This window comes from Trichechus manatus, unplaced genomic scaffold (assembly GCF_000243295.1).
Source record: "Trichechus manatus latirostris isolate Lorelei unplaced genomic scaffold, TriManLat1.0 scaffold00026, whole genome shotgun sequence".
Taxonomy (NCBI): Eukaryota; Metazoa; Chordata; class Mammalia; order Sirenia; family Trichechidae; genus Trichechus; species Trichechus manatus.
This window is the reverse complement of record NW_004443962.1, coordinates 11,288,495-11,311,979: the sequence shown is the minus strand read 5'-3', so window position 1 is coordinate 11,311,979 and position 23,485 is coordinate 11,288,495. Positions and strand designations below refer to the sequence as shown.

The window sequence follows — 23,485 nt, the reverse complement described above, 5'->3', positions numbered from 1 at the left end:
TAAAGTAGAGGGTCAGTGAAAAAGAGGAAGACCCTCAATGAGATGGACTGACACAGTGGCTGCAACAATGGGCTCAAGCATAACAACAATTGTGAGGATGGTGTAGGACTAAGCAGTGTTTTGTTCTGTTGTACATAGGGTCGCTATGAGTCAGAACTGATTTGAGAGCACCTAACAACAACAACAACAACAACGGCCTTGAAAACTAAAGTGGAAGTGAATATTCCCAAGATGAAACCAAACCAAATCTGTTGCTGTCAAGTTGATTCCAACCCACAGCAACCCTACAGGACAGAGTAGAACTGGCCCATAGGGTTTCCAAGGCCGTAGTCTTTATGGAAGCAGAATGCCACATCTTTTTCCTGTGGAACAGCTGGTAAGTTCAAATCAATGATCTTTCAGTTAACAGCCAAGCACTTAACCACTGTGCCACCAGGGCTCCTTATTCCCAAGGCAGGCAGTAAAAATCATCAGGTACCTGGTTGCGCTGTTCGGCAGCATTCAGCTCCTGCTGCAGCAAGTCCACTACTTGAGCACGACCAGACAGGGCTTCTTCACGCTCTTCGAGCTTCCTCTGCAGCACCCTCAAGTTCTGACAAGAAAATGTTTTAGATTTTATGTACTAGCAAATGAGCACTGTTATCTGCTTACCTTTCAAAATGTCATGTAGATTTGTGTACTTAAGAGTTTTGGATGTTGAAGATGACAGACTAAAGAGTGAGACACCAGCATGTCATGCGCCCCATCCAGCAGAACAAAGAATGTCCAAAAATGCCTTCTCCAGAGCAGTGACAACAACCAAAGCCATACACAAGCAAGTCCATTAATTAGGGAGCTTTTTATAACAGAAAAATGACACACTCCACTTTCAAAATGATACAGTCAGCGTCCTGTACCTAAAAAACATAGGCACACGTATCTCATCCACCAAAAAGAATCTTTTCTGCAGGCAAAAACTGTCTTCTCCTTCTGTCATGCACTGGTAGGCATTCCATAAACACTGCTGAATAAATAAACTAATGATACACATATACAATTAATATTCTACTTGAGAAAGTGTTGTATTCTGAAAGTTCAGTTAGTGTTGTAAGCTGAACAATTGCTTAGAATTTGGAAGAAGTTTTCACTCAAAAACATTTAAATGAATCAACCAGCAAGTACTAGAGGAGTGCCTTTGGGTACCACGCTGCACTATACATTCAGTAAAAAGTTAGTAGTTAATGAGTTAGTGGATAATGAACTCAAAAACAATGAAGCCAATTTTCAAAATACACTCAATAAATTTTCCTAGAAAGTAAGAATTATTGATTTAATAAAAGACTTCATGCTTTAAAATCACTTCATCGTTAATTTTTTTGAAAGTTTAAAACTGGCTTCATTGATTCAAGCTTAGTTATGATGAGCAAACTGAAGAGAAACCAATTTCTGACTACCACATATATTCTCCAACTAAACTCAGCTTTTTTTAGTACCAACAACCTAATTACGCATTGCTGCTGAGTAGAAGCCCGACTCATAGTGACCCTATAGGACAGAGTAGAACCGCCTCCTAGGGTTTCCAAGGCTGTAATCTTTACGGAAGCAGACTGCCACATCTTTTCTCCCACAGAGCGGCTGATGGGTTCGAAATGCCGACTGTTCGGTTAGCAGCTGAGCGCTTAACCACTATGCCACCAGGGATCCCTAACAACCTGATGAGAGCGGTAAAAGGCAAGGCAAGGATAAGAAAAAAATAAACAACTAATATGCAACAGGAAGACAAGGACACCAAAAAGAAGCCAACTAAGGATCACGCTAAGACCAACAGGAGAGCAGTGGGTAAGGGTAGAAAAATGACTGTGATGATTTTGTTAAATGTTAACCAAAATGATAATCATTCTACTAAGTTTTAGCAACACACCTGTTGCATCTGTGTTTCCACATCTGCCTGGGTTACTAACTGAAGCAGCTCATCTTCATGAAGACGAACCTGTGTTTCAAAGCGGGCATCTTTCTCTCGGACCACCTGCTGCATGGAACTCAACTGAAGACACACACCAGAAAAACTATACAGGTTACACTCCCCAAACAGTGCACAAACAAAACTCATAGACTACTCTCCAAAGACAGACTTTGAGAACCGACAAACAGTAGCTTTGTAAAAATTTTTTGAACATCAAGGATGAGAATGTTGGAAGAGAGATAGTTAGGCCTGACAGTAACTTCCAAATGTGAGAGAGGGCCTATTCTCAAATTCAAAAACCAGCCTAAATATAAAATGCAATTAAAATTATACTTGTATGGTTACTAGAAATGCTTTAAATAAAGATATAAGTTTGATATGTATTTTTTTTAAGTTCTAAGGACATTAGAATATTAAATAGAAAATGAAGTTAGATTTCTGTTAAGTACTAGCCACTTCTTTCAAAATCCATTCATACTCAAAAATTTTCAATGAAATTGTCATGCCCTTTAAGTTAAAAATTCAAACTAATGTATCTTATATTCAAGATAATCTACAACTGGAAATACAAATCCATCTCTCTAGTCTTATTTTCAAAGAATTGCTTTTACCAAAAAACCTGGTGTGCTTCCAAACCCACACCACCTCCCCAGACAGCTGTTTTCAGCTGTCACGACTTGCAGTCTTCTAGATCATACTCATCGGTCATTGGCTCTTAGCAGAGTGAAAGGGAAATCAATGGATGGACTGTGAGCTGCTATCAGGGTTTTTAATCTGCTTTGTTTTTAGGTTGTGTGCGTGTGTGCCTGCTTATTTGTGTCCTTAAGATCTATGGTTAAGCATGCTCATCAACTATTCTTCAACCACTGCTGATTTCTCAATTTATGATGCCTTGAATTGACCTTAGATCACCTTGGTATCAATCTTCAGATTCTTTTTGATTATCTAAATTCTGATCTCACTATGAATTTGGAATCCTGTGCAGGCATAGGAGTCCTTCATTATTCAAACACATCTATACATCCTGTCCTGGAAATGTGCCATTTTTTTTTCCTCTTGGCGTCTTTGCTCTTACCATTCCCCACAACTAAAATATCTCCCCCACCATATCTAGAATATTATCCATCAGTCTCCGTTGTGCCTACATCCTATCTTTTCCATGTAACCTTCCTTGACTGTCACACCCTCAGTAACCTCTTCTACCTCTCAAAATACTTTTAGTTTGTGTTGCTGTTCGCTTTAGTACTTATTCTGAAAGGTTGGCATTTTAATAGATCTGTTAACATATTTAATATCCCTTGGCTTTCCATATTTTAAGCAACTTGTTAGGTTAGAAGCATGTTTTGTACTTCTCCAACCTACATTTTATACAGTACTTGTACATCAAAAGGAAACAATAAAAGCTAATAGGTAAAATTAAGAATTGCAAGAGACATGATTTTAACTGTATGCATAGCAGTAGGCTACCTACAGACAGAATGCACCTCCAATACTATAAGCTGTCAATAAAATAAAGACCAGATGGATAAGATTAGCTATGTGCAAAGGCATTCCAGGGGGAAAAAACATTTCATAAGTCAAAAGCGTTCCCAAAACAAAAATATGGGAGGTCAACCAGGAAATTTAGAAAACCGTCAAAGCGTTGAGAGTGCTAGTCCAAACAGTCTGGTCTTAGTGGCAGAAACAAATGTGAAGAATGTCACATGCCAAGTAACAAGCAATCACATAACCTACACCACTTTCTGAGGGCATGCTCACTAAGTAATCTCCTGATTATACTTTAACTTTCCATTAATATTTCACTATAGAGCAAGACCAGACTTAATCGTTTGTATTTCTAATTCTCATGTTTAAATGGCATTTTCGTTTATCTATCAGTCTCATTTGAACTTAGTTAGCATGTACCTATCCCTAAGAGGCTGGACTTCTGTGTGCTATTAAAATCAAGTTTCTGGGCCTAGAGAACTAAGGAACAGTCAGCAACTAGGCTATGGTAAATTTATCAAGGTAAATAATACTTTGTGAGGTTTCTTGGTAGTTAGATGGTGTTCCCTAGCAACATACTTACTTACCTAGCACATCTCCCTTCTAATTTCTTCTCTAGCTACTATACTTTTATCTAAGGTGTACCTAAAAAGTGACTGTCTCAATTGACTTTTTATGTAATAATCCACTGGACTTTCACGATTCTTCATCCTAATCATTACGAGGTACCTCCCGCTCCTACCTGTGCAGCTTGCTCTGCCTGGGTCTGGCTGAGCTGGGTTTGCAAAGTGCTAATGAGTTCCTCCTTCTCTTTGAGTTGTTGTTTCACCCTTACAAATTCTTCCATCTCTGTAGAATTCTTAGCCAACTGAAGACACAGAAGAAGAAAACAATATTTTTTTCAGTGAAGAATCAGCATTATTAATTCTTTGACCCCCTCCCTTCTCATTTGCCCTAAATACCTACCATATTCCTTCTAATTTCCACTGAACGTAAAAGAGAATTACATGTGCTGTGGTTTTGAAAACGCAGGTATCAAAAGTTACTTGTCAGAGGGAGATGGAAGCAGTAGCAGCAGTTTTTTAATTTCTCTGACTCCTCAAATACAAAGAGAGCACAACTAGGTAGTGAAGCCAAACACCCACGGGGAATGTCTATGACAAAATTAGGAAGACAGTCCCCACACCTCAAAATGCAAGCAGGAAGGAACAAACTCCCTAAAGGCAAAGGACATGCACTAGACAGGTCTGTGTGAGAGGAAGAAGGAAGCAGCAGAGCAGTGTCTCATGGCCCTGAGAACACGAGAACCCCCAAATAGCCAATTAAGCATTTATTGCAAAGTACAGTTGGTGAATTTTAGAACAGCAGCTTAAATGGAGAGAACTGTCCCATTCTCCAGTACTGGGAAAGTGCAAGGAGTCCAGAATAAAGGATGAAAGAGCCGGAGCAATCTGGCTCCTCTGAACTCTCGAAACTGACTCACCAGGCTCCCTCCAGAACATGACCCTGCACTAAAAAGAAACCATGAGGAGTGAAATCAAAATTCAGCAGAATAGGGGCAATGAAGACAGAAGAGAAGCTCTACACATGTGCTGTATAATTCAATATCCACTAGCCACATGTGGCTATGGGGGGCTCGATAAGTGCCCAATGCAACTGAGGAACTTAATCTTTAATATTATTTCATTTTAATTAATTTGAATATAAAAACTGAAGAAGTATAAATTATTTTCCCACTAAATACAACTTTGTTTAGGTATGGCTGCCTTTCACTTTATCTGATGTATTATGCAAGATGTTGTGCGCACCAAACGCACTTGTTCCTAGTGTTATTAATAAACACATCACCCCATCTAGTCGGTGTTGATGGACTGATCCAGCTTGAATGGTTTTTTCTACATATTCATTAGCACTGTAATGTGTTTATTTGAATACTTAATAAAGACAGCACTATCAGCAACAGTTGATATCTATGTAAATCATAATTGGTAATTAAACGGAAATATAAACACATTATAATGTAAGTGAATTACTTTTCTAGTTCAAAAAATATGTATATAGATACATTTTTAAGTTTAGAATGAAGGTATACTACTGATGCAGAATCCCACGGAGATTTAGAAGCCAGTCCTATGACCAGAAGAGTAAGAGGAAAAAAAAAAGTCTAGAAGGTATTCACAAGTTTCGTAATGAATAGCAAATGCAATTTGCTGCAGCAGAACAAAATGAAAAAACTGTTGTGTAAAAAAAATTAAAGATCATAAACAGTCTTTTTTAGCAAATATATACTGAATTTGATAAGAAGTTTCCTCTCAATAGTCAAAAAAGGAATTAATGAAATTAGTCACCTGAAATCAGAATTAAATGAACAACAAAAATTTTGAATGACTTTTAACTGGATATAGGCTTATAACTTTGGCCAACTATAAACAGCTTGGATTCTTTTTTTGTTGTGAAAATAAAGATAGCACCATATTTGCCAATTCAACATTTTTAACATATAATTCAGTGACATCAATTATATCAATCATGTTATGCAACCATCACCAATGTCCTTTGCCAAGTTTTCCATCCCTCCCCATAAACAAAACTCAATAAACAACAATCCCCTTCCCCATTCCCCCTCCTTTCTGCCCCTGGTAACCACTATTGAAGCTCTGATCTCTATATATTTACCTATTTTATGTACTTCTGATTAGTGAGCTCATACATCTTTTCAAGGCTCATCCGTGTTGTGACATGTATCAAGACTTCATTTCTCTTTATGGCAGAGTTATGTATATACCACATTTTGTTTACCCATTCATCTGTTGATAGGTATTTGGGTTGTTTCTGCTTTTGGCTACTGTGAATAGTGCTGCAATTCATGTGTGAACTGCTGGGTCATACAGTAGCTCTAGGCTTAGCTTTTTGAGGAACTGTCAAACTGTTTTCCATAGCAGCTATGCTATTCTACCTTCCCACCAGCAATGAATGAGGGTTCCGATTTCTCCACATCCTTGGCAACATTTATTACTTTCCATTTTTTTAATTTTAGCCATTCTAGTGGGAGTAAAGTGGTATCTCATTGTGGTTTTGATTTGCATCTACCTAGGGTCACTATGAGTCAGAATCTACTCAACAGCAATTTTTCTTTTTAATAGGTTAATAGCTAATGAAGGAGCCCTGGTAGCTGCTAACCAAAAGGCTGGTGCTTAGAACGCACCAGCCACTTCACGGGAGAAAAGACCTGGCAATCTGCTTCCATAAAGATTACAGTCTACAAAACCCTATGGGGCAGTTCTACTTTGTCCTGTAGGGTTGCTATGAGTTGGAATCGACTCAACAGCACACAATAAGAACAGTGGCTAATGACGTTCAGCATCTTTGCACGTGCTGTTGGCTATCTGAATATCCTCTGGTGAAATGTCTATTCAGGTCCTTAGCCCATTTTCTGATTGGGTTGTTTGTCTTTTTCTTGTTAAGTTTTATGAGTTCTTTAAATATTCTGGATATTAAACCCTTATCGGATATATAACAAAACTCCAAACTCATTGCCATCGAGTTGACTCCGACTCATAGTGACCCTAAAGGACAGAGTAGAGGGTTTCGAAGACTATAAATCTTTACAGAAGCAGACTGTCATGTTTCTTCTGCGGAGCAGCTGGTGAGTTTGAACTGGTGACCTTCTGGTTAGCAGCCAAGCACTTAACCACTGCACTACCAGGCCTCTTACTGGATATACAGCTACCCAAAATTTTCTCCCATTCTGTGGGCTGTCTCTTCACTTTGTTAGCAAATTCCTTTGATGTACAGAAGTTTTAAATTTTGATGAGATCCCATTTATCTATTTTGTCTTTGGTTGCTTGTGCTTTTGGTATCATATCTGAGAATCCATTGTTGAAAACTAAGTCCTGAAATATTAGCCCTATGTTTTTTTCTAAGAGTTTTATGGTTTTAGGTCATACATTTAGGTCTTTGATCCATTTTGAGTTAGTTTTTATATATGGTGTGTGGTATGGGTCTAATTTCATTCTCTAGCATGTGGAAATCCAGTTGTTCCAGCACTATTTATTAAAGAGACTATTCTTTCCCCATTTGATGCACTTAGCACTCTTGTCAAAGATTAACTGACCACAGATATGTGCGTTTAACTCTGGACTCTCAATTCTATTCCATTGGTCTATCTGTCTATCATTATACCAATACCACATTTTTGACTGGAGATAAGCTTGTAACTTTGGCCAACTATAAACAGCTTAAATTTCTATATAAAAAAGAAAACTATTTTTTGATGGAGATCTGCTAAAATTTGCTTTTTATGCAAATTTTGTTAGAAAATGATTTTAAAAAGGCTAAAAATGATATTTTACATTAAGTGAAAAATCATCAGTAAAGCCACTGAATAACTGCCAATAAAATTTAAAGCCATTTTAGCAATGTAAAAGATAACTGATTCACAGTTTTTAAAATAACAAGTAGGTTTTTTTAGCATTAGATGAGTTGTATGATATGAGAGGCACTGCCTAATTAATACTTTGGGTACATTTTGTCTCAAAAAACTTCTAAATTTTTACAAAGAAATATTGTCAATTCACGTCCTTACAAAACTTACGGCATAGTTTGAATCTTCTGTATCTGTCAAATAAGAATTTATGACAGATATGGAAAAGAGAATCCATTTCTATCATGATGAATGGAGATGCTTCGATGTTAGGTCAAATTCTAAGATTTATGGAAATTTTTAAAAAAGGGAGTAATGTTTCTCTTCCCTTCACTGTACGACACAAGTTGAAAATATTTATGCTCAATTACCTGAAGCAGACTTGAAGAAAAGTGCTATGAATACAGTTGTTAAAGTTGTTCAGTATATATGTGCAAATGCTATGAATCACCACCACTTTATGAAATTGTTGAAAGGGAAAACAATGTAATTAATGATCTGGTTTTCTTTGCCAATTCTCTTTGGTTGAATAGTGAAAGAGAGTTTTACAAAGGTTAAACACATGGTTAACTCCAATTCAAGATTTTCTTGAAACAAAAGGAATGCTTGCCAAGTATTCAATAATCAAACACAAAAAAAGCAGCATGATTTTTGTTCTCTCACTTACACTACACATAAATGAGTTAAATTTGAAACTAAAATGAAAGGAAAATTTAGTTTGTGGTTTACCTATTCAGACATGGAAACTAGTTGTAATTGAAACTTCTAATACAAATCAATAATAGTGATTTTATGCATTTTTCTAACATGAATCAAAAACAGATGATTTTACTAGTAATCAAAAACATTATGTAAAGTGGCTGCAAAAACTACAAGAAATTTTTGAAGAAAGTTTTGTTAATATAGAAAAATTTATAATTGCTTTTCAATATATGCAATAACTCCACTGAATCTGATGTTAAGAATACTGATAGTGAATATATATAACTTGGAACCTTTTTTTAAACAGCTTTATTAAAATAAAATTGACACAATAAACAGCATATATTTAAACTGTACAATTTGGTGTTTTGACATTTGGACACACCCAAAAATCACATTCAAATCAATAACTCCATCAACCCCTCTGATCTGCTTTCTATCACTATAGACTAGTTTGCATTTCCTAGAATTTTATATACATTATGTCTTCTTTTTTGTAATTTACTATGTACTCTTTCATTCAGCAGAATTATTTTGAGATCCACGAATACTGTTGCATCTATCAATAATTCATTCCTTTTTATTTCTAAGTAGTATTCCACTGTATGGCTATACCACAGTTTATCAATTCACCTGTTGGCAGACATGTGAGTTGTTTCCAGTTTTTGGATATTACAAGTAAAGCTGCTATGAACATTCATTTACAAGTCTTTGTATGGAACTATGGTTTCATTTCTCATAGATGTAGCTTTGAAATTGATATGCTTTTCAAAGTCAAATTAATTCTTCTAAAAATAATGAACCTGGTTTTCAATGTAGATTTAAATATTAAAGGAAAATGATGTTTTAATACTTGATTCAGTTGTTGGAAAGCTTTCAAGCATGTTTGGAATGACCTGAATATCTGAATCTACTTTCTCAACTTTAAGTTTTATGAAATCTAAACACAGATAAAGTATTTCCGTGAAAATTTAGCATCCAAATTAAGATGTAATATAAAATACACATCAGATTTCAAAGACTTAATATCAAAAAAAGAATGTAAAAATAATACAGAAATTTTTTTATATTAACATTGAAATTATGTTTTAAAAATATTGGGTCAAATGAACTATAGCACTGAAATTAATTTCACCTGTTTCTTCTTTACCGTTTGTAATGTGGCTGCTAGAAAATGTAAAGTTACACATGTGACTTGCATTACATTTTATTGGACAGTGCTGCTACAGACCAAAGTAGGGGAGGGAAAAGAGTCAGGAAATCTCAGAAATCTAGCCGTTTTATCTCTGAACACTACACAAAACAACAGAGGAGGAGGGAATGTTAAGTAAGAAAAGCTTTCCTGAATGAAGCTTCCTTCTAAAAGTTCAGGAAAACTAATTTCACACACAAATAAGCAATAGAAATAAAAAAGTATCAAGGTCAAATTCCATACAAAGTTGTCATTTAAAAAAAAAAAAGAGTAGGAGTAGAATAGCATGCCTACCAGGGTAAAAGCATGCTCAAAACATCAAAATTATAACTTAATTCAAAAGGAGTTAAAAAAATGTTTAAGAAAATTATACAAGACATGAAAGAACAACATAAATCAGAATTAGAAAAACTCAGAAATTAGGTGACAGAATTCAGGAAGAATTCTATCAAAAAGAAAACATCATTTCAGAAAAGAAGCTTGTTTTAAAAAGGAACACAAAAATAAACAAACACAAAATATAATGCCTTAAGAGAAATAAAGGGAAAAGAAAAAAAAAAGAAGAAACTTTAAAAAGCAAACAAAAATTTTGAATAAAGAAAGAAAAAGAAATTGGAAAAAGTGCAGATATTGAAGACAATCAAAGATCAAAAAAAACAGATTTAACAGAAGTCCCTAAAGAAGAAAACCAAGGCAAAGGAATAGACCAAACACTTCAAGTTATATAATTCAAGAAAATAAAAATATTTGAAGCCATATATTGAAGGAACATACTGGGTACCTAAAAATATCAACCCAGAATGACAAACACCAACACATATTCTAGTAAAACTAATGGACTTAAAAAAGAGAGAAGGGAAGGAAAGAAGGAAAGATAGGCTGATTGATTGATCGATAGATGAATGGATGGATAGCTAGCTATCCGTTGGGCATCCACAAAAATTTAATTGTCATGTAATAATCCATTGGGCTTTAGTAACTATATGACTCTAATGATTATGAGGTGACTCACACCCCTACCTGCGCAGTTTGCTCTGCCTGTGCCTGGATAAGTTGGGTTTGCAAACTGCTAATTAGTTCTTCCTTCTCCTGGAGTTTATGTTTTATCTTTTCTACTTCCATCTCCTCCTCCTCTGTAGAACTCTTGTCATGCTGAAAATACAGGAAATAAAGTCATTTATTCAAACGAATTACAATTAATATACAACTGGTCTTTTGTTCTAATTTTCCCTACACAACCATTTGACTGTAATGTTTTATCAATCCTCCTTCTATAATTCTTTGATTATTCCATCTTCTTCATCCTCATACTCTTAGCTCAAATCATCATTCCTTCTAAGAGCTCATTCATCTGGTTCCAAGTAACTCCAATTTTCCCTTAAAAGATCAGCAGACTGTAACTATGCTGACAAATTTACCTATTTATTGCTCTATTCTTAGTAGAGGAATGAAAAAGGATGATCTGAGAGGAAATGCTGACATGTTTCTTCCCCAGGGACCCTCTCTCACCTTCACCTCCATAAAACTAAGCCCTGGAGCAAACAAACAAAAAGCTAAACAAGTATAAAATTAATCCTTTTCCAATGCTCATCAAAAATCTATTTGAATATAAGAAATCAGTCATTAGCTCTTAAACTAATTAGTTCATAAGCAGTCATTAGATCATAAACCAAAAATATTACCACAAGCACTTATTTATCATTAAAAAAGGTTACTGAATGTTTGTATCATCTAAATTTGGTATTCCTATAAATTAGTACATCTCTTAATCTTTGACATGCTCCTACTCCCAGCTATATATAATACAGGAGACCCAGTAAATATCCAGTAAGGGGCCCCAAACAGTTAAAATAAACATCACAAAGTTCATACATTAAAAATCAAATAAGTTACTAATATTAGACTCCCTTCTTCTCGGGATGAATTTAATATTTTACACATGATTCAAACAAGTGTATTTAACCAGTTTTCCAGGCTACAGCAGATTAGAGGTGAGGAAATAATAAGTTGTTGTGAGATTCAAACAAGCTGACAGAAGCAAAAAGTAACAGCTGACCTAATGACAAGGAAAGAATCTTAGCATTTTCCATTTTCAGTATGGCCAAGTAGCACCTATTAGACCAACCCTCCCACAGCTAACAACTATAAACTCTGGATAATATAGAAAGCAGTTATCTGGAGACACTGGAAAGCAACCAACAGCAGGAAGATACTAGAGGGGAGTCAATAGTTAGAAACGGCACTGGGTGAGCTTCCTACTTTTATATTTTATAGCTTTTAGTCTGAGGGCAAGACCAGTCAGCACCATGCAGGACTAAAACAACCAAAAACCCACAGTCTTAACTGGCTTGAAGAACTAAAGGATGCAGTTCAGGGAACCACAGCTGCTTTTAAGTAAGGGGCAAAATGTTGGAAAAGAGCCAGTAGGGGGACACCAAATTCTTTTTTATTTTTTCCCCTAAAGTTCGTCCTTAGACTAAACCAGATTCTGCCTTCTGAATTCAACCTTCAAATGAACCTAGCCCTGCTTACTGGAACTACACAGAGTAATTCTACACTTTCCTCCACATAGTAGTTAAGCATCTGAGGACTGCTATCATTTCTTCTACTATACTGTCCTCGGAATACCTAACTCTGTACTGAGTACACAATAGTTAAAGGGCTGCTACAACGGATTTTTGGAACTTAGAAATTATTTAATCCAGTTCTTTTATTTAACAGAGGAAGGTAGTAAGGCTTTAAGATGTTGACTTGTTTAAGGTTTCAGAGCAAACAAAGAGCATAGTATAAAATGGTTAATTTTAAAATCTAACAACACAGCAGAAAGGGAATTAGAAGAAACAAATCAACATGAAGAGAGATAGGCTGACATTATGACAGCCAGGAGAAGAAAGAATTACCAGAAGAAAAACCAAAAAGTAAGAAAGGGGAATCAACATGAAGAAATTATCTGAGAAAACCTTTTAGAATAAACTTCTAGAATAAATTTTAAAATAAGATTATCAATTAAGGAAAAGTAATGTCTTCTGAGCATCAGAAAGGAAAGACTGAGTCCCGGATGGAGCAGGAGAAAAGTGGGGTGCAGAACTCAAAGTCTAGTAAGAAGACCAGACTTAGTGGTCTGAGACTGGAGGAACCCCAGAAAGCATGGCCCCTGGATTCTCTATCAGCCCAGAACTAAAACAATTTCCCAGGCCAACTTTTCAGACAGGGATTGGACTGGACTGTGGGACATAAAGTGATACTCGTGAGGAGTATGCCTCTTAGCTCAAGTAAATACAAGAGACTAAACAGGCAGCTTCTGTCCAGAGGTGAGATGGGAAGGCAGAGAGGGTCAGGAGCTGGTTGAATGGACATGGGGAATCAGGGGTGGAAAGGAGGAATGTGCTGTCACAGTATGGGGAGAGCAATTAGAGTCACATAACAATGTATGTATAAACTTTTGTATGGGAAAAAATAAAAAATAATTAAAAAAAAAAAAAAAGGAAAGACTAACCAAGGGTCCTAGAGACGACCCCAAAGGTTGTGCCTAGACAACTGATTAACACCTCGTTCCCAAGAACCCAGAAAATTGAAAAAAAGAATACTAGTGGGTCAAAGGGTAAAAACAAAAACAAAAACCCATTGCCATCAAGTCAATTCCGACTCACACCAACCCTACAGGACAGAATAGAACTGCCCCATAGGGTTTCCAAGGAGTGGCTGGTGGATTTGAACTGCTGACCTTTTGGTTAACAGCTCAGCTTTTAACCACTGCACCACCAGGGCTCCAAAGGGTAAAGCAGAATAAAATTAAGAAAATAAAAAAACTTCCTATAAAGCGTTTAGTCTAACTCTACAACTACAGTGTATACATGTTACATGCCTGTCCCCATATTATATCAAACTCTCCACAAAACTGAAGTTTCTTGTTCTCTAAATGACTGGCTGAATGTGAATATTTGGGGTTTAACCACAGAGGAAAGGCAATTAAAACAAGTACTGGGACAATGTTCTATTCTTCAAAGGGCAACACTTTCCTTACTCCTCTCTTCATCCCCAACCTTAAGCTGTTTGGTTTATAGCAGGCATAAACCAAGAGAGCCTGCTTTTCAGGGAGCCCAAGGTAATCTAGTGGAGTAAATTCAGCCCACAATACATGAAACGTTAATCCACTATATGTGGCCATACAAGGACTCAGAATATTCTGTATCAAGTCAGTGAATTAAAGAACTTTGGAGCTAGGAGAAACCTTGGAGACTATCTAGCTTAATTTTCTAACCAATGATGAAATTCCTCCAAAAGGTGTATGCCTCTCCTTTCTTAATGCCTCATTTCAGTACTTATTTCTTCCTGGTAGTTTCATTTAATTTTCAGAAAGTCTAGGCCACAACCAGCATTTTGCATCCATGTTTTCTATAAGCCTCTTAATTCTTCCTGTGTGTGGCCTGTAGTCCAGCTGGACAGCAAGCTCAGTAAGAAAGGCCAGCATGTAGTGCTTCATTACTTTAGCTTCATAAATGTTTGTGATTAGTGAAGACCAGCCGCCGTACCTTGGAGAGCTGCTCCTCTGACTGAGGTTCTGTAGGCAGAACAGTCCCTCCTTGTGCCTTCATTTCTTCTATGTGTTTATTCAAGGAAGCTAATTTGGCCTTAGCATGAAGCTTTATTTTTTTAATTTTGTTATCAGCAGCTTTTCTTTCCTCCTGAGGGAAACAAGGATGGTAAATGCATGAATGTTTGTTCACTGCTTATCTAGCACATATCAAAAGTTATCTGCAGTAGGCATCATCTTACAGTATCAGGGAAAGAAGAATAAGATTCTCTAATAATCTAAGTGAAGAGAAAAATCTAAGTGAATGGTGTATCTGTCTTTTATCAAATGCCCAGCAAGGAAAGACAAAAACAATAGTACCTGTAGAGTCTCATCCTTCTGTTGTAGCTGAATATCCTTCTGCCTAATAATATCCTTCAGCTCCTCCACCAACTGTTCTGCATAAGCCAGGCGCTCCAGAACATCCTCTTGTATTCTATTATTAAATTCCATGTCAGATTCCTGTGGTATTTCCTAAGTATTTAGACAAAAAGTTTTCAATGCATCAGAGAAAAGGTATTAGTTTGCAAACAGGAGTTTCTTCATTCCAACTTCATCTTATCTTTTGCTCAGCTTATATCCTTTTAAATTTAAGAAATCTTTCTCACTCTGATCCAATAATTATTTTTATCTTAGCCATTACCATGTATTGAGTATTTAGTAAATGTTAAGCATTTTACAAATTTTTTTTAATTTTGCAAATTGTTTCATTTAAGGTATTACTATGCTAATTTTATCAGAGAAAAATAAAGAGAAACAAAGATCATAAGCCATTAAATGGAGGAGCCCAAAACTTAAGAGAGTAGTTGGATAAAATGCTCTTAGCCATTAAGCAATAATACTTGTCTTTTCAGAAAACTAAAGAACTTGTTTTAATTCATTATATAGCCCTCCAAAAATATAACACTTCAACTATTAGAGAAGTGGTAGATGAATTTATAAAAGCAAACAGATATTCTCAAAACCAAAAGGTGCTCCAGTTGCTCCATTTGTCATTCAAACCTTTCCTATGGAATAGGAATATATATACATATCTGAGGAGGAGGAGAAGTTAAAACAAGCCAGCACTACACAAGCCCCAGAGGGACAAACTAGAAAAGATCTTTCAAATCTCATCCAGGACTTGTTCCCATCATTGTGGCTCTTATGCCACAAACTTACAAAAGGATCATTTATAAGTCTCAATATTCTTCTTAATACTCTCTTCCACCCAGCAGAAGGCAGGCTGCAGACTCCCTTCTAAAGTTCTTTTCCTCAGAAGTATACAGAACAACTGTCTTACTGGTTTAAATCAGAAGAGAGTTACTCACAGGGTCCAAGGGAGGCCCCATATCCTGATCAGTACCATCTCCTGACAATTCATGCAAAACAACATTTGCTAATCCTGACAATCGACTCAACATTTCTGCAGGAAAAGAGGAAAAGAAAGCATAGGAATCAGTAAAGCAGACACAGGCTTCTCCAATATTAGTATCTATAGTATCCACACGTGAAATAAGAAGACTGTGCAGGTAATGTTCATTAGACAGTCTGTAGCATGATGATGTCTTCAAAAAGGCATTTGCGTGTGTACAGGGTAGTCACACACTGTTCTTTTCAGTGGCAACTGCAAAGAGATTTTAATCACCATCACTAATATCACTGTTTAAATAAAATACAAGTATCTAATTGTTAAGTGGAAAATAATGTGGCTTAGAAGTTACCTTTAATGCTCTTCCTTTCATTGCCATTTCATTAGTAATAAGTATTCCTGTCCCTGCTGGATTGTTATTTTCTCCTACATTTAATAAACCTCATGATTCAGCAAAAATTTTCTTTCATGCACCTCATGGACCCAATTCTTTCAGGAAGCTTTCCTGATAAAGCACGTGGATTCTCCAAATTTTAAATATAATCCTCGTAAAAAATGTATAAGATTAAAATATATATATTAGAAAAAAGAAGTACTGAAATCAGTAACCTATGCTTCTCCAATAAGAAATTAGAGAGAGAAGAGAAAATAAAAACAAATGCAAGCAGAGAGAATGAAATAAAGAATAGAGCAGAAATGAATGGGTTAAAAATGGAAAAACAATAGAGAAAAGCAGCAAAAACAAAAGCTGGTTCTTTGAGGTCAATAAAACTGATAAATTCTAGTCAGGCTGATCAAGAAAAAAACAGAGGAGACAAATTATTAACAACAAAAAGGAAAGAGGAGACATCACTACTGATCTAATATACATTAAAAGATAATAAGGGAACACTTGTTAGCTGCTGTCAAGTCAGCTCCAACTCATGGTGACCTTATGTATAACAGAATGAAACGATGTCCAGTCCTGTGCCATCTTCATGATTGTTGGTATGTTTGAGTTCATTGTTGTCAAATAACCTTATGCCCATAAATTTATTGAAGTAGATGAAATGGGCCAATTTCTTGAAAAATACAAGCTACCAGAACTCACTCAAGAAAGACAATCTGAATAAACACATTGCTGCTGTTGTTGGCTGCCCTCAAGTCCACCCCCAACTCATGGTGACCCCGTGCACAACAAAACAAAACGCCGCCTGGCTGGGTCCTGTGCCATCCCCATGATCGGTTGCTCATTGAACTGTTGAGATCCATAGGGTTTTCACTGGCTGATTTTGGGGAGTAGATCACTAGGTCTTTTTTCCTAATCCATCTTAATCTTGAAGCTCCACTGAAACCTGTTCAGCATCACAGCAACACATGTGCCTCCAGTGGCAGACAGGTGATGGCTGCACATGTAGTGTAATGGCCAGGAATCCAACTGGGTCTCCTGCATGGAAGGCGAGAATTCTACCACTGAACTACCACCGCCCCCAGTGAATAAATACATATGCACATTTATATATACACAAATATAAAATTGAACTTCTACTTTATTAAAAACCTTCTAGAAAACAAAAACCCAGGCCAAAATGGTTTAAGTCTAAAATTATTCCTAATTAATAATTTATTAAAAATTTTGTTTAAAGAAAGGAAGAGTTAAAAAGGATTTAAGTAACCAAACACCTTGTGAGATTGGCTTTCTGGGTTTGAAGGCTTAGGACCTTAGTCTCATGGGACAACTTAGTCAATTGGCATAATATAGTTCACAAAGTTCAAGTTCTTCATCCTAGTGAGGTGAGCAGCATCTGGGGTCTTAAAAAGTTGCGAGAAGCCATCTAAGATACAACTAGTGGTCTCTACTCATCAGAAGCAAAAGAGAAAGAAGGAAACCAAAGTCTCAGAGAAGAAAGTAGTCTACAGGGCTAGTAGCCTACAGGAGCCTCATTTACCCTAAGACCAGAAGAACTAGATCGTGCCTGGCTACCACCACCAACCGTTCTGATCAGGGCCACAGCAGATGAACCCTGATAGAATGGGAGAAAAATGCAGAAGAGGACTCAAATTCTTAAAAAGTCCGTACTTATGGACCAGTTGAGACTAGAGGACTCCCTGAGACTATAACCCTGAGATACTCTTTAAACCTTGAACTGAAACTATCCCGTGAGGTTACCTTTTAGTGAGATAACAGACTGGCACACAATATAAAGGATATTACCCGTGAGTATAGTGCGCCATTAAAAAAACATCTTTATGAGACCAAAAGGTCAACAACTGCTCTAAAGCAAAGATGAGAAGGGGGCAGGGAAACTACAGCATTGGAAACAGAACAACCAGAATGTGATTAAAGAATATTCAAGAGATATTTAAGATATTCAAAGGAAGAAAATGTGAGTCAAGGAGTTTTATTTCCAGCAAAAATGAACTTGATACCAAAAGCACAAACAAAATTTTATGAATATTTAAGAAAATTCATGAAACATTGTCCCACAAGCCCTGCCCTAAGGAATCTTAGTCCAAAAACACTAAAGCATCATCATCATAAGGACTGCTGCTGAGCATTAAATATATAGTTAGTTGTAAACTAAGTAAAGGTTGGGAAGAAGAGAGCATAACATGTAATGATTATATGTTCTAACAATACAGATATCATGTAATCATTTAAAAAAAGGCAGAGAAGATGGGAATAGCACATGCAAAAAGATTTTACTGTTTTCAGAAATCTAATTTTGGTGGTGGTAGTATTAATAGTTATTCCATGACTGTTGTATGTGTAACGTGAAATGAGCAATTATGGGTATACTAATTCTATCATCATATCTTCAGTAAGGAAAAAGAAGATATAGATGTAATACAGAAGAAATTAAGTAAGAACCCTAAAATACATCTGATCTTGAACTGGAAGTATCAGTATGAACTTATAAAGCATTTCCTCTTAATACATATTATTTTCCTACCTCTTCCACTGAAGGCCTAAAAACAACGACAAACTGAGAAGCAATGAGCATCTCTAGCACGTAGATTGAGGCCTTGAAATATTTCCCATTTAAAAAAAGAAGTTTTATTTTTTTAAAGAAGGGCTTTTTGGAGAAATGGCTAATTCCAGTTCTGAGGCAGGAAATGTGTAAAAGCCTGAAATAGCTTGTCATACAAGATAGCACAGAAGCTATCAAAGACTACTAGAGTCTTCTCAAAAGGACCAAGGAGCCAAACTGAAGATGGTTCACTGACTAAAGGGACAATCTGAGTTTTGATAAGACTGTGAAATGCAATGGATTGAATCCCACCAAAACTATCTAAGTCTCCAAGTTCATAATATTAAACTAATTGGTCACCACTTGAACCAATTATTTTGAAAACTGCTAATTACTACAGCTAATATATTAAATCAAAATGATAGAATTGGACTAGCTATTCTAATATTTTCAGAAACCCTTATGAATTCATGGGGGCGATGGTGGTTCAGTAGTAGAATGCTTACCTTCCAAGCGAGAAACCTGGGCTTGATACCCGGCCAATGCACCTCACAAGCAGCCACCACCCGTCTGTCAGTGGATGCTTGTGTGTTGCTATGATGCTGAACACGTTTCAAGGGAGTTTCCAGACTAAGAAGAACTGGAAAAAAAGGCCTGGTGATCCACTTCTGAAAATGAGCCAGTGAAAACCCTATGGATCACAACAGTCTGATCCACAACTGATCATGGGGATGACACAGGGCCACATTTCATTTAGTTCCATTATCCAGGAGGCACATGAGTCAGAAGCCAACTTGACAGCAGCTGACAACAACAACAATGAATTCATGGATCTAGACATTGTGCATCAGTAGCTGCTGATAACAAAAAAAGAGCAAAAACCAGACATTATGAGCCTCCTGATGAAAGAACATACCACTACCTACAGCCTTGCCAAAGGGATCAAACCTGTCTGATGAAACCCCTGAATCCAGCTGCCAATTTATAGGAAATTCAGAGGGCAGAGAAACATGCTGAACTGCACTATGAATGTGCAATTCCCAGACTGTGAGAAATTCTATAGGTCAAAAAGTCTAAAATCTATAAAATAGGGATGATAATAATACCCACGCTGCAAATTTCTTCAACAGATAAACTGTGAGGAAAAGACTTAAGAGATATCTCAAGTTTTAAAAAAATAGGCAAGATTCCCATTTGAGTGGTAAAACCAAAACAAACACAGGAACTGATCACTTTTAGAAGGAAGGAGAAGGCTATGATTGGGATGGAGCATGAGGGGGCAGGGTCTGGACTAGTAAAGTTATATTCCTTGACCTGGTAGTAGTTACAAGAAGGATGTTTGCCTTATAAAAATTCATTAAGCTATACATTTCTCAGTGTATGTTTTCTATATCTGTGATTTATTTTTCAATAAAAAGTTTTTAAAAAAATCAACCAATACAAATAGTTAAGCAATTATGTTTAGTGCTGCCTATAAGGGAGTTTCTTGACTTAACCCCTGGTTTTGTCACACGCCCTGACCTCTATATACCTCACTCACTGGCCATTTTCCACTACTTTCTGTTCAGATCCCTCAACCAACCTTCATCCCTACCTCCATCATTGTCCTGTTGTTTGCACCCTCACTCTCTGCTCTAAGTAGCCTGGATTCTACTGCTACCTCCATGATCTTTAGGGCTAAACAGAAAAGTAGTGAGACTCCAGACACAGTGACAGTGTTTCTCAACCATTTTTAAACCATACTCCCTTAAAGCAAACTTGTTGCCAATGAGTCAGTTCCAACTCATGGTGATCCCGTGTGTCACAGAGTAGAACTGCTCCACAGGGTTTTCTTGGCTATAATCTTTACGGAAGCAGATCACCAGGTCTTTCTTCTGCAGCACCACTGGGGGGGTTCGAACTGCCAAACTTTAGGCTAGCAGTGGAGTGCAAACCGTTTCCATCCCCTAAGGACTGTTAGAGAAATGTAAAACCACATGTGTGTACACGTGCATGTACATACACATACACACCCAAGGTGGTTAAGTTCTAAATCAAATCTTTTGCATATCAGTATTAGCCAAGAAGACTGTGCGGAATCTTATTTTATGTAATTCTATTGTGAAAATATTATGTTTTTCATTTTCCAAATTTAAAATTAAAATTCTGAATGTTTGTTCAAACTGTAATTATACCTGCCTCCAGCTCCACCACCACCGCACAGGAGATTCTGATTCATCCTCCCCAGGAGGGTGTGTCCCCACCAGCACCCTACTGAAAGCCATTGCACTTGTAGGATACATACACAGAAACACAGAATAACAATCACAATTTTATGGCTACCATTTATTGAGCACTATATGCCAGCTACTTTGCATACATTTCTAGCTAATCTTTACAAAATTTGCAAGACAGGTATTATTATCATTCCCATTTTATACATGAGGAAAACTGACAGTTAAGCGATTTCAAGGCCACTCAGCTAAATAAGCAATAGAATAAAATATAAAAGCCACCTTTAAATGGAAAATTGGTTACTTTTCTCACATAGTTTAAAAATATGTGTATTTTGAGAAAGATCAGTATTTAAATGAGTAAAAATTTGGGAGCGTTCCATGGGTGTACCATTTCAGGCCAGTGTAAAAGGAAATAGTCTCTCATAGGCTGATCCAACCATCTGGGAAGTCCACAGGAAAGTGGTCAGCACAGCGGAAAGAGCAACAAGCTGGGAAGCAGGAAAATGGCTTCCAGTTCTCGCTGTAACATGAAGACACTTACTATCTTGGGTAAGTCACTTTACATTTGGGGCATCAGTTTCCTTATCGTCAAATGAAGAAGACTGACAAGGACCATTCCAAGTACTATGATTCCATGAATCAAGTGTGATTTCTAGAGCTGTTGACATTAAAATCATCATCTGGAAAAGTAAATGGGAAGGGCATCTTAGGCGCTGCTATTGGTGGCTCAAAGGTAGGAAATTTGATGGCAAGACAACCACTAGGTGACCACGCTTAAGCTAAATAAAGAAGGGCCTCCACCTCTGATAGGATCACTGTAGGACAGAAATGGGCAAATACATACGTGAGTGTCAACCTGATTAGGCTATGGTGCCCAGTTGTTTCGTCAAACACTAACCTAGATATTGTTGTGACAGTATTTTGTAGATGTGATTAACCTTTACAGTCAGTTGACTCTAAATAAAGGAGATCATACACCATAATGTACATAGGCCTCATCCAATCAGTTGAAGGCCTTAAAAGCAAAAACTGAAGTTTCCTGGAGAGGAAGAGAAGGGATTCTGCCTCAAGACTGTAACATGGATATCCTGCTGGAGTTTTCACCCTACTGCCTGGCCTACTGATTTTGGATTTGCCAGCCCCCACAATCACATGAGCCAACTCCTTAAAATGAATATCTCCATCCTATTGGTCCTGTTTCTCTGGAAAACCCTAATACAGTATGTACAAAAATTAGTACAGGAAAAAATACTCATGTTCATAGTAATCAATGTAAGGAATAGGTATGACTATTGGACAGACAATGCTCTTCTTATTGTTTTATAAAGCACCACAATCATGAATAGCAACTAGGGAAAATGAGAAACAGCTTCATGACAAGGCCAGGCTTCAATAAAACTTTAGTATGTAAGACAATCCCTCAAAGTCCATGCTGGCCACACCTTCCAGAAACACCGCCACAAGACCTCAACACTTGTATGCTGAGGTGGCACTTAGAATTAACAAAGAAGTCATATTTTCTCAAAGTCCCCACTGCTATCAATAATTATTATTTTTAAAATACTACTTGGTATAGAGTGTTATGCTAGGAACTATAAAAATACAAAAAGAAATATAAGGCATGGTCCCTAACCACAGAGAGCTTAGTACAATACGCACAGGAAAATAAAACAATGAGTAACACAGCTAAGAGTGCATGCCTGCGTGTACATGCATATTTATCTTTTGGACCGGAATTTAAATCACATTTTCCCACAGAAAAAACAGCACAGAAAATGGCTAGTCTTCTGATACTCGTGAAGAGAGTGCTTTGAGCTCAAGTAGATACATGAGACTAAATGGGCAGCTCCTGTCTGGAGGCAAGATGAGAAGACAAAAAGGACAGGAGCTAGCTGAACGGGCACAGGAAATCTGGGGTGGAAAGGAGTGTGCTGTCACATTACAGGGAGAGCAGCTAGGGTCACATAGCAAATGTGTATAAATTTTTGTATGAGAAACTGACTTGAATTATAAACTTTCACTTAAAGCACAATTAAAAAAAAAGAGGTTAAGTTTTCATGTCACCCTCCAAACTTATTTAATATATATTTAGTTGAGTCTCAGTAGTTTTCCTTAGTTCTCAAAAGGATTCTCACCAAATTGAGGAGCTGACAGGAAAGCAGTGCTATATAGCTGGAAAAAGTATATTCAATTTTGTGATATAATTTTATGTTTAGAGAATGGAAAACTATTTTTTATAATATAAAAAACTATTTTCATTAAACAAATTTAGAAAGTAAATGGTAGCTATAACAAATATACAGCATTATGCACCAAGCACTGGTCTAATTGCTTAATGTATATACCTTATTTATCCTCATCATTTAACTCATTTTATTCTTAAAACAATCCTAAGGAATATCGTACTATTAGTATCCCCAATTGCAAGGTGAGTAAACTGAGGCATAAGTAATTTGCCCAGAAAGGGTAAGTAATCTGTCCAGTCATACAGCTTGACAAAGCTTCTTCGGTGGTGGTGGTGTTATGTTGTTTGGTGCCGTGAAATTGCTGCTGGCTCATAGTAACCCAACATACAACAGAACAAAACACTGTTCGGTCCTGCACCATCCTCAAAATCATTGTTATGCTTGAGCCCATTGTTGCAGCCACT

The 23,485-nt window shown here is 36.7% G+C and overlaps 1 protein-coding gene across 7 annotated transcripts in view; it reads right to left on the bottom strand.

Moving 5' to 3' along the window:
- Positions 1-23,485, bottom strand: part of GOLGB1 (golgin B1) — a 72,202-nt gene that overhangs the window by 45,316 nt on the left and 3,401 nt on the right. For 4 of the 7 annotated variants that reach the window (XM_023728826.1, XM_023728830.1, XM_023728827.1 and 1 more), the window contains exons 2-8: positions 15,628-15,722; positions 14,639-14,791; positions 14,277-14,429; positions 10,765-10,896; positions 4,170-4,295; positions 1,901-2,023; positions 479-592 (exon numbers count right to left, since the gene is read on the bottom strand). In XM_023728826.1, coding sequence (XP_023584594.1) covers positions 479-592; positions 1,901-2,023; positions 4,170-4,295; positions 10,765-10,896; positions 14,277-14,429; positions 14,639-14,791; positions 15,628-15,720 — 894 coding nt within the window. In that variant the 5' untranslated portion in view covers positions 15,721-15,722. The remainder of the gene's footprint in view (positions 1-478; positions 593-1,900; positions 2,024-4,169; positions 4,296-10,764; positions 10,897-14,276; positions 14,430-14,638; positions 14,792-15,627; positions 15,723-23,485) is intronic. The other 3 variants (XM_023728829.1, XM_023728831.1, XM_023728828.1) reach the window with 2 other exon arrangements.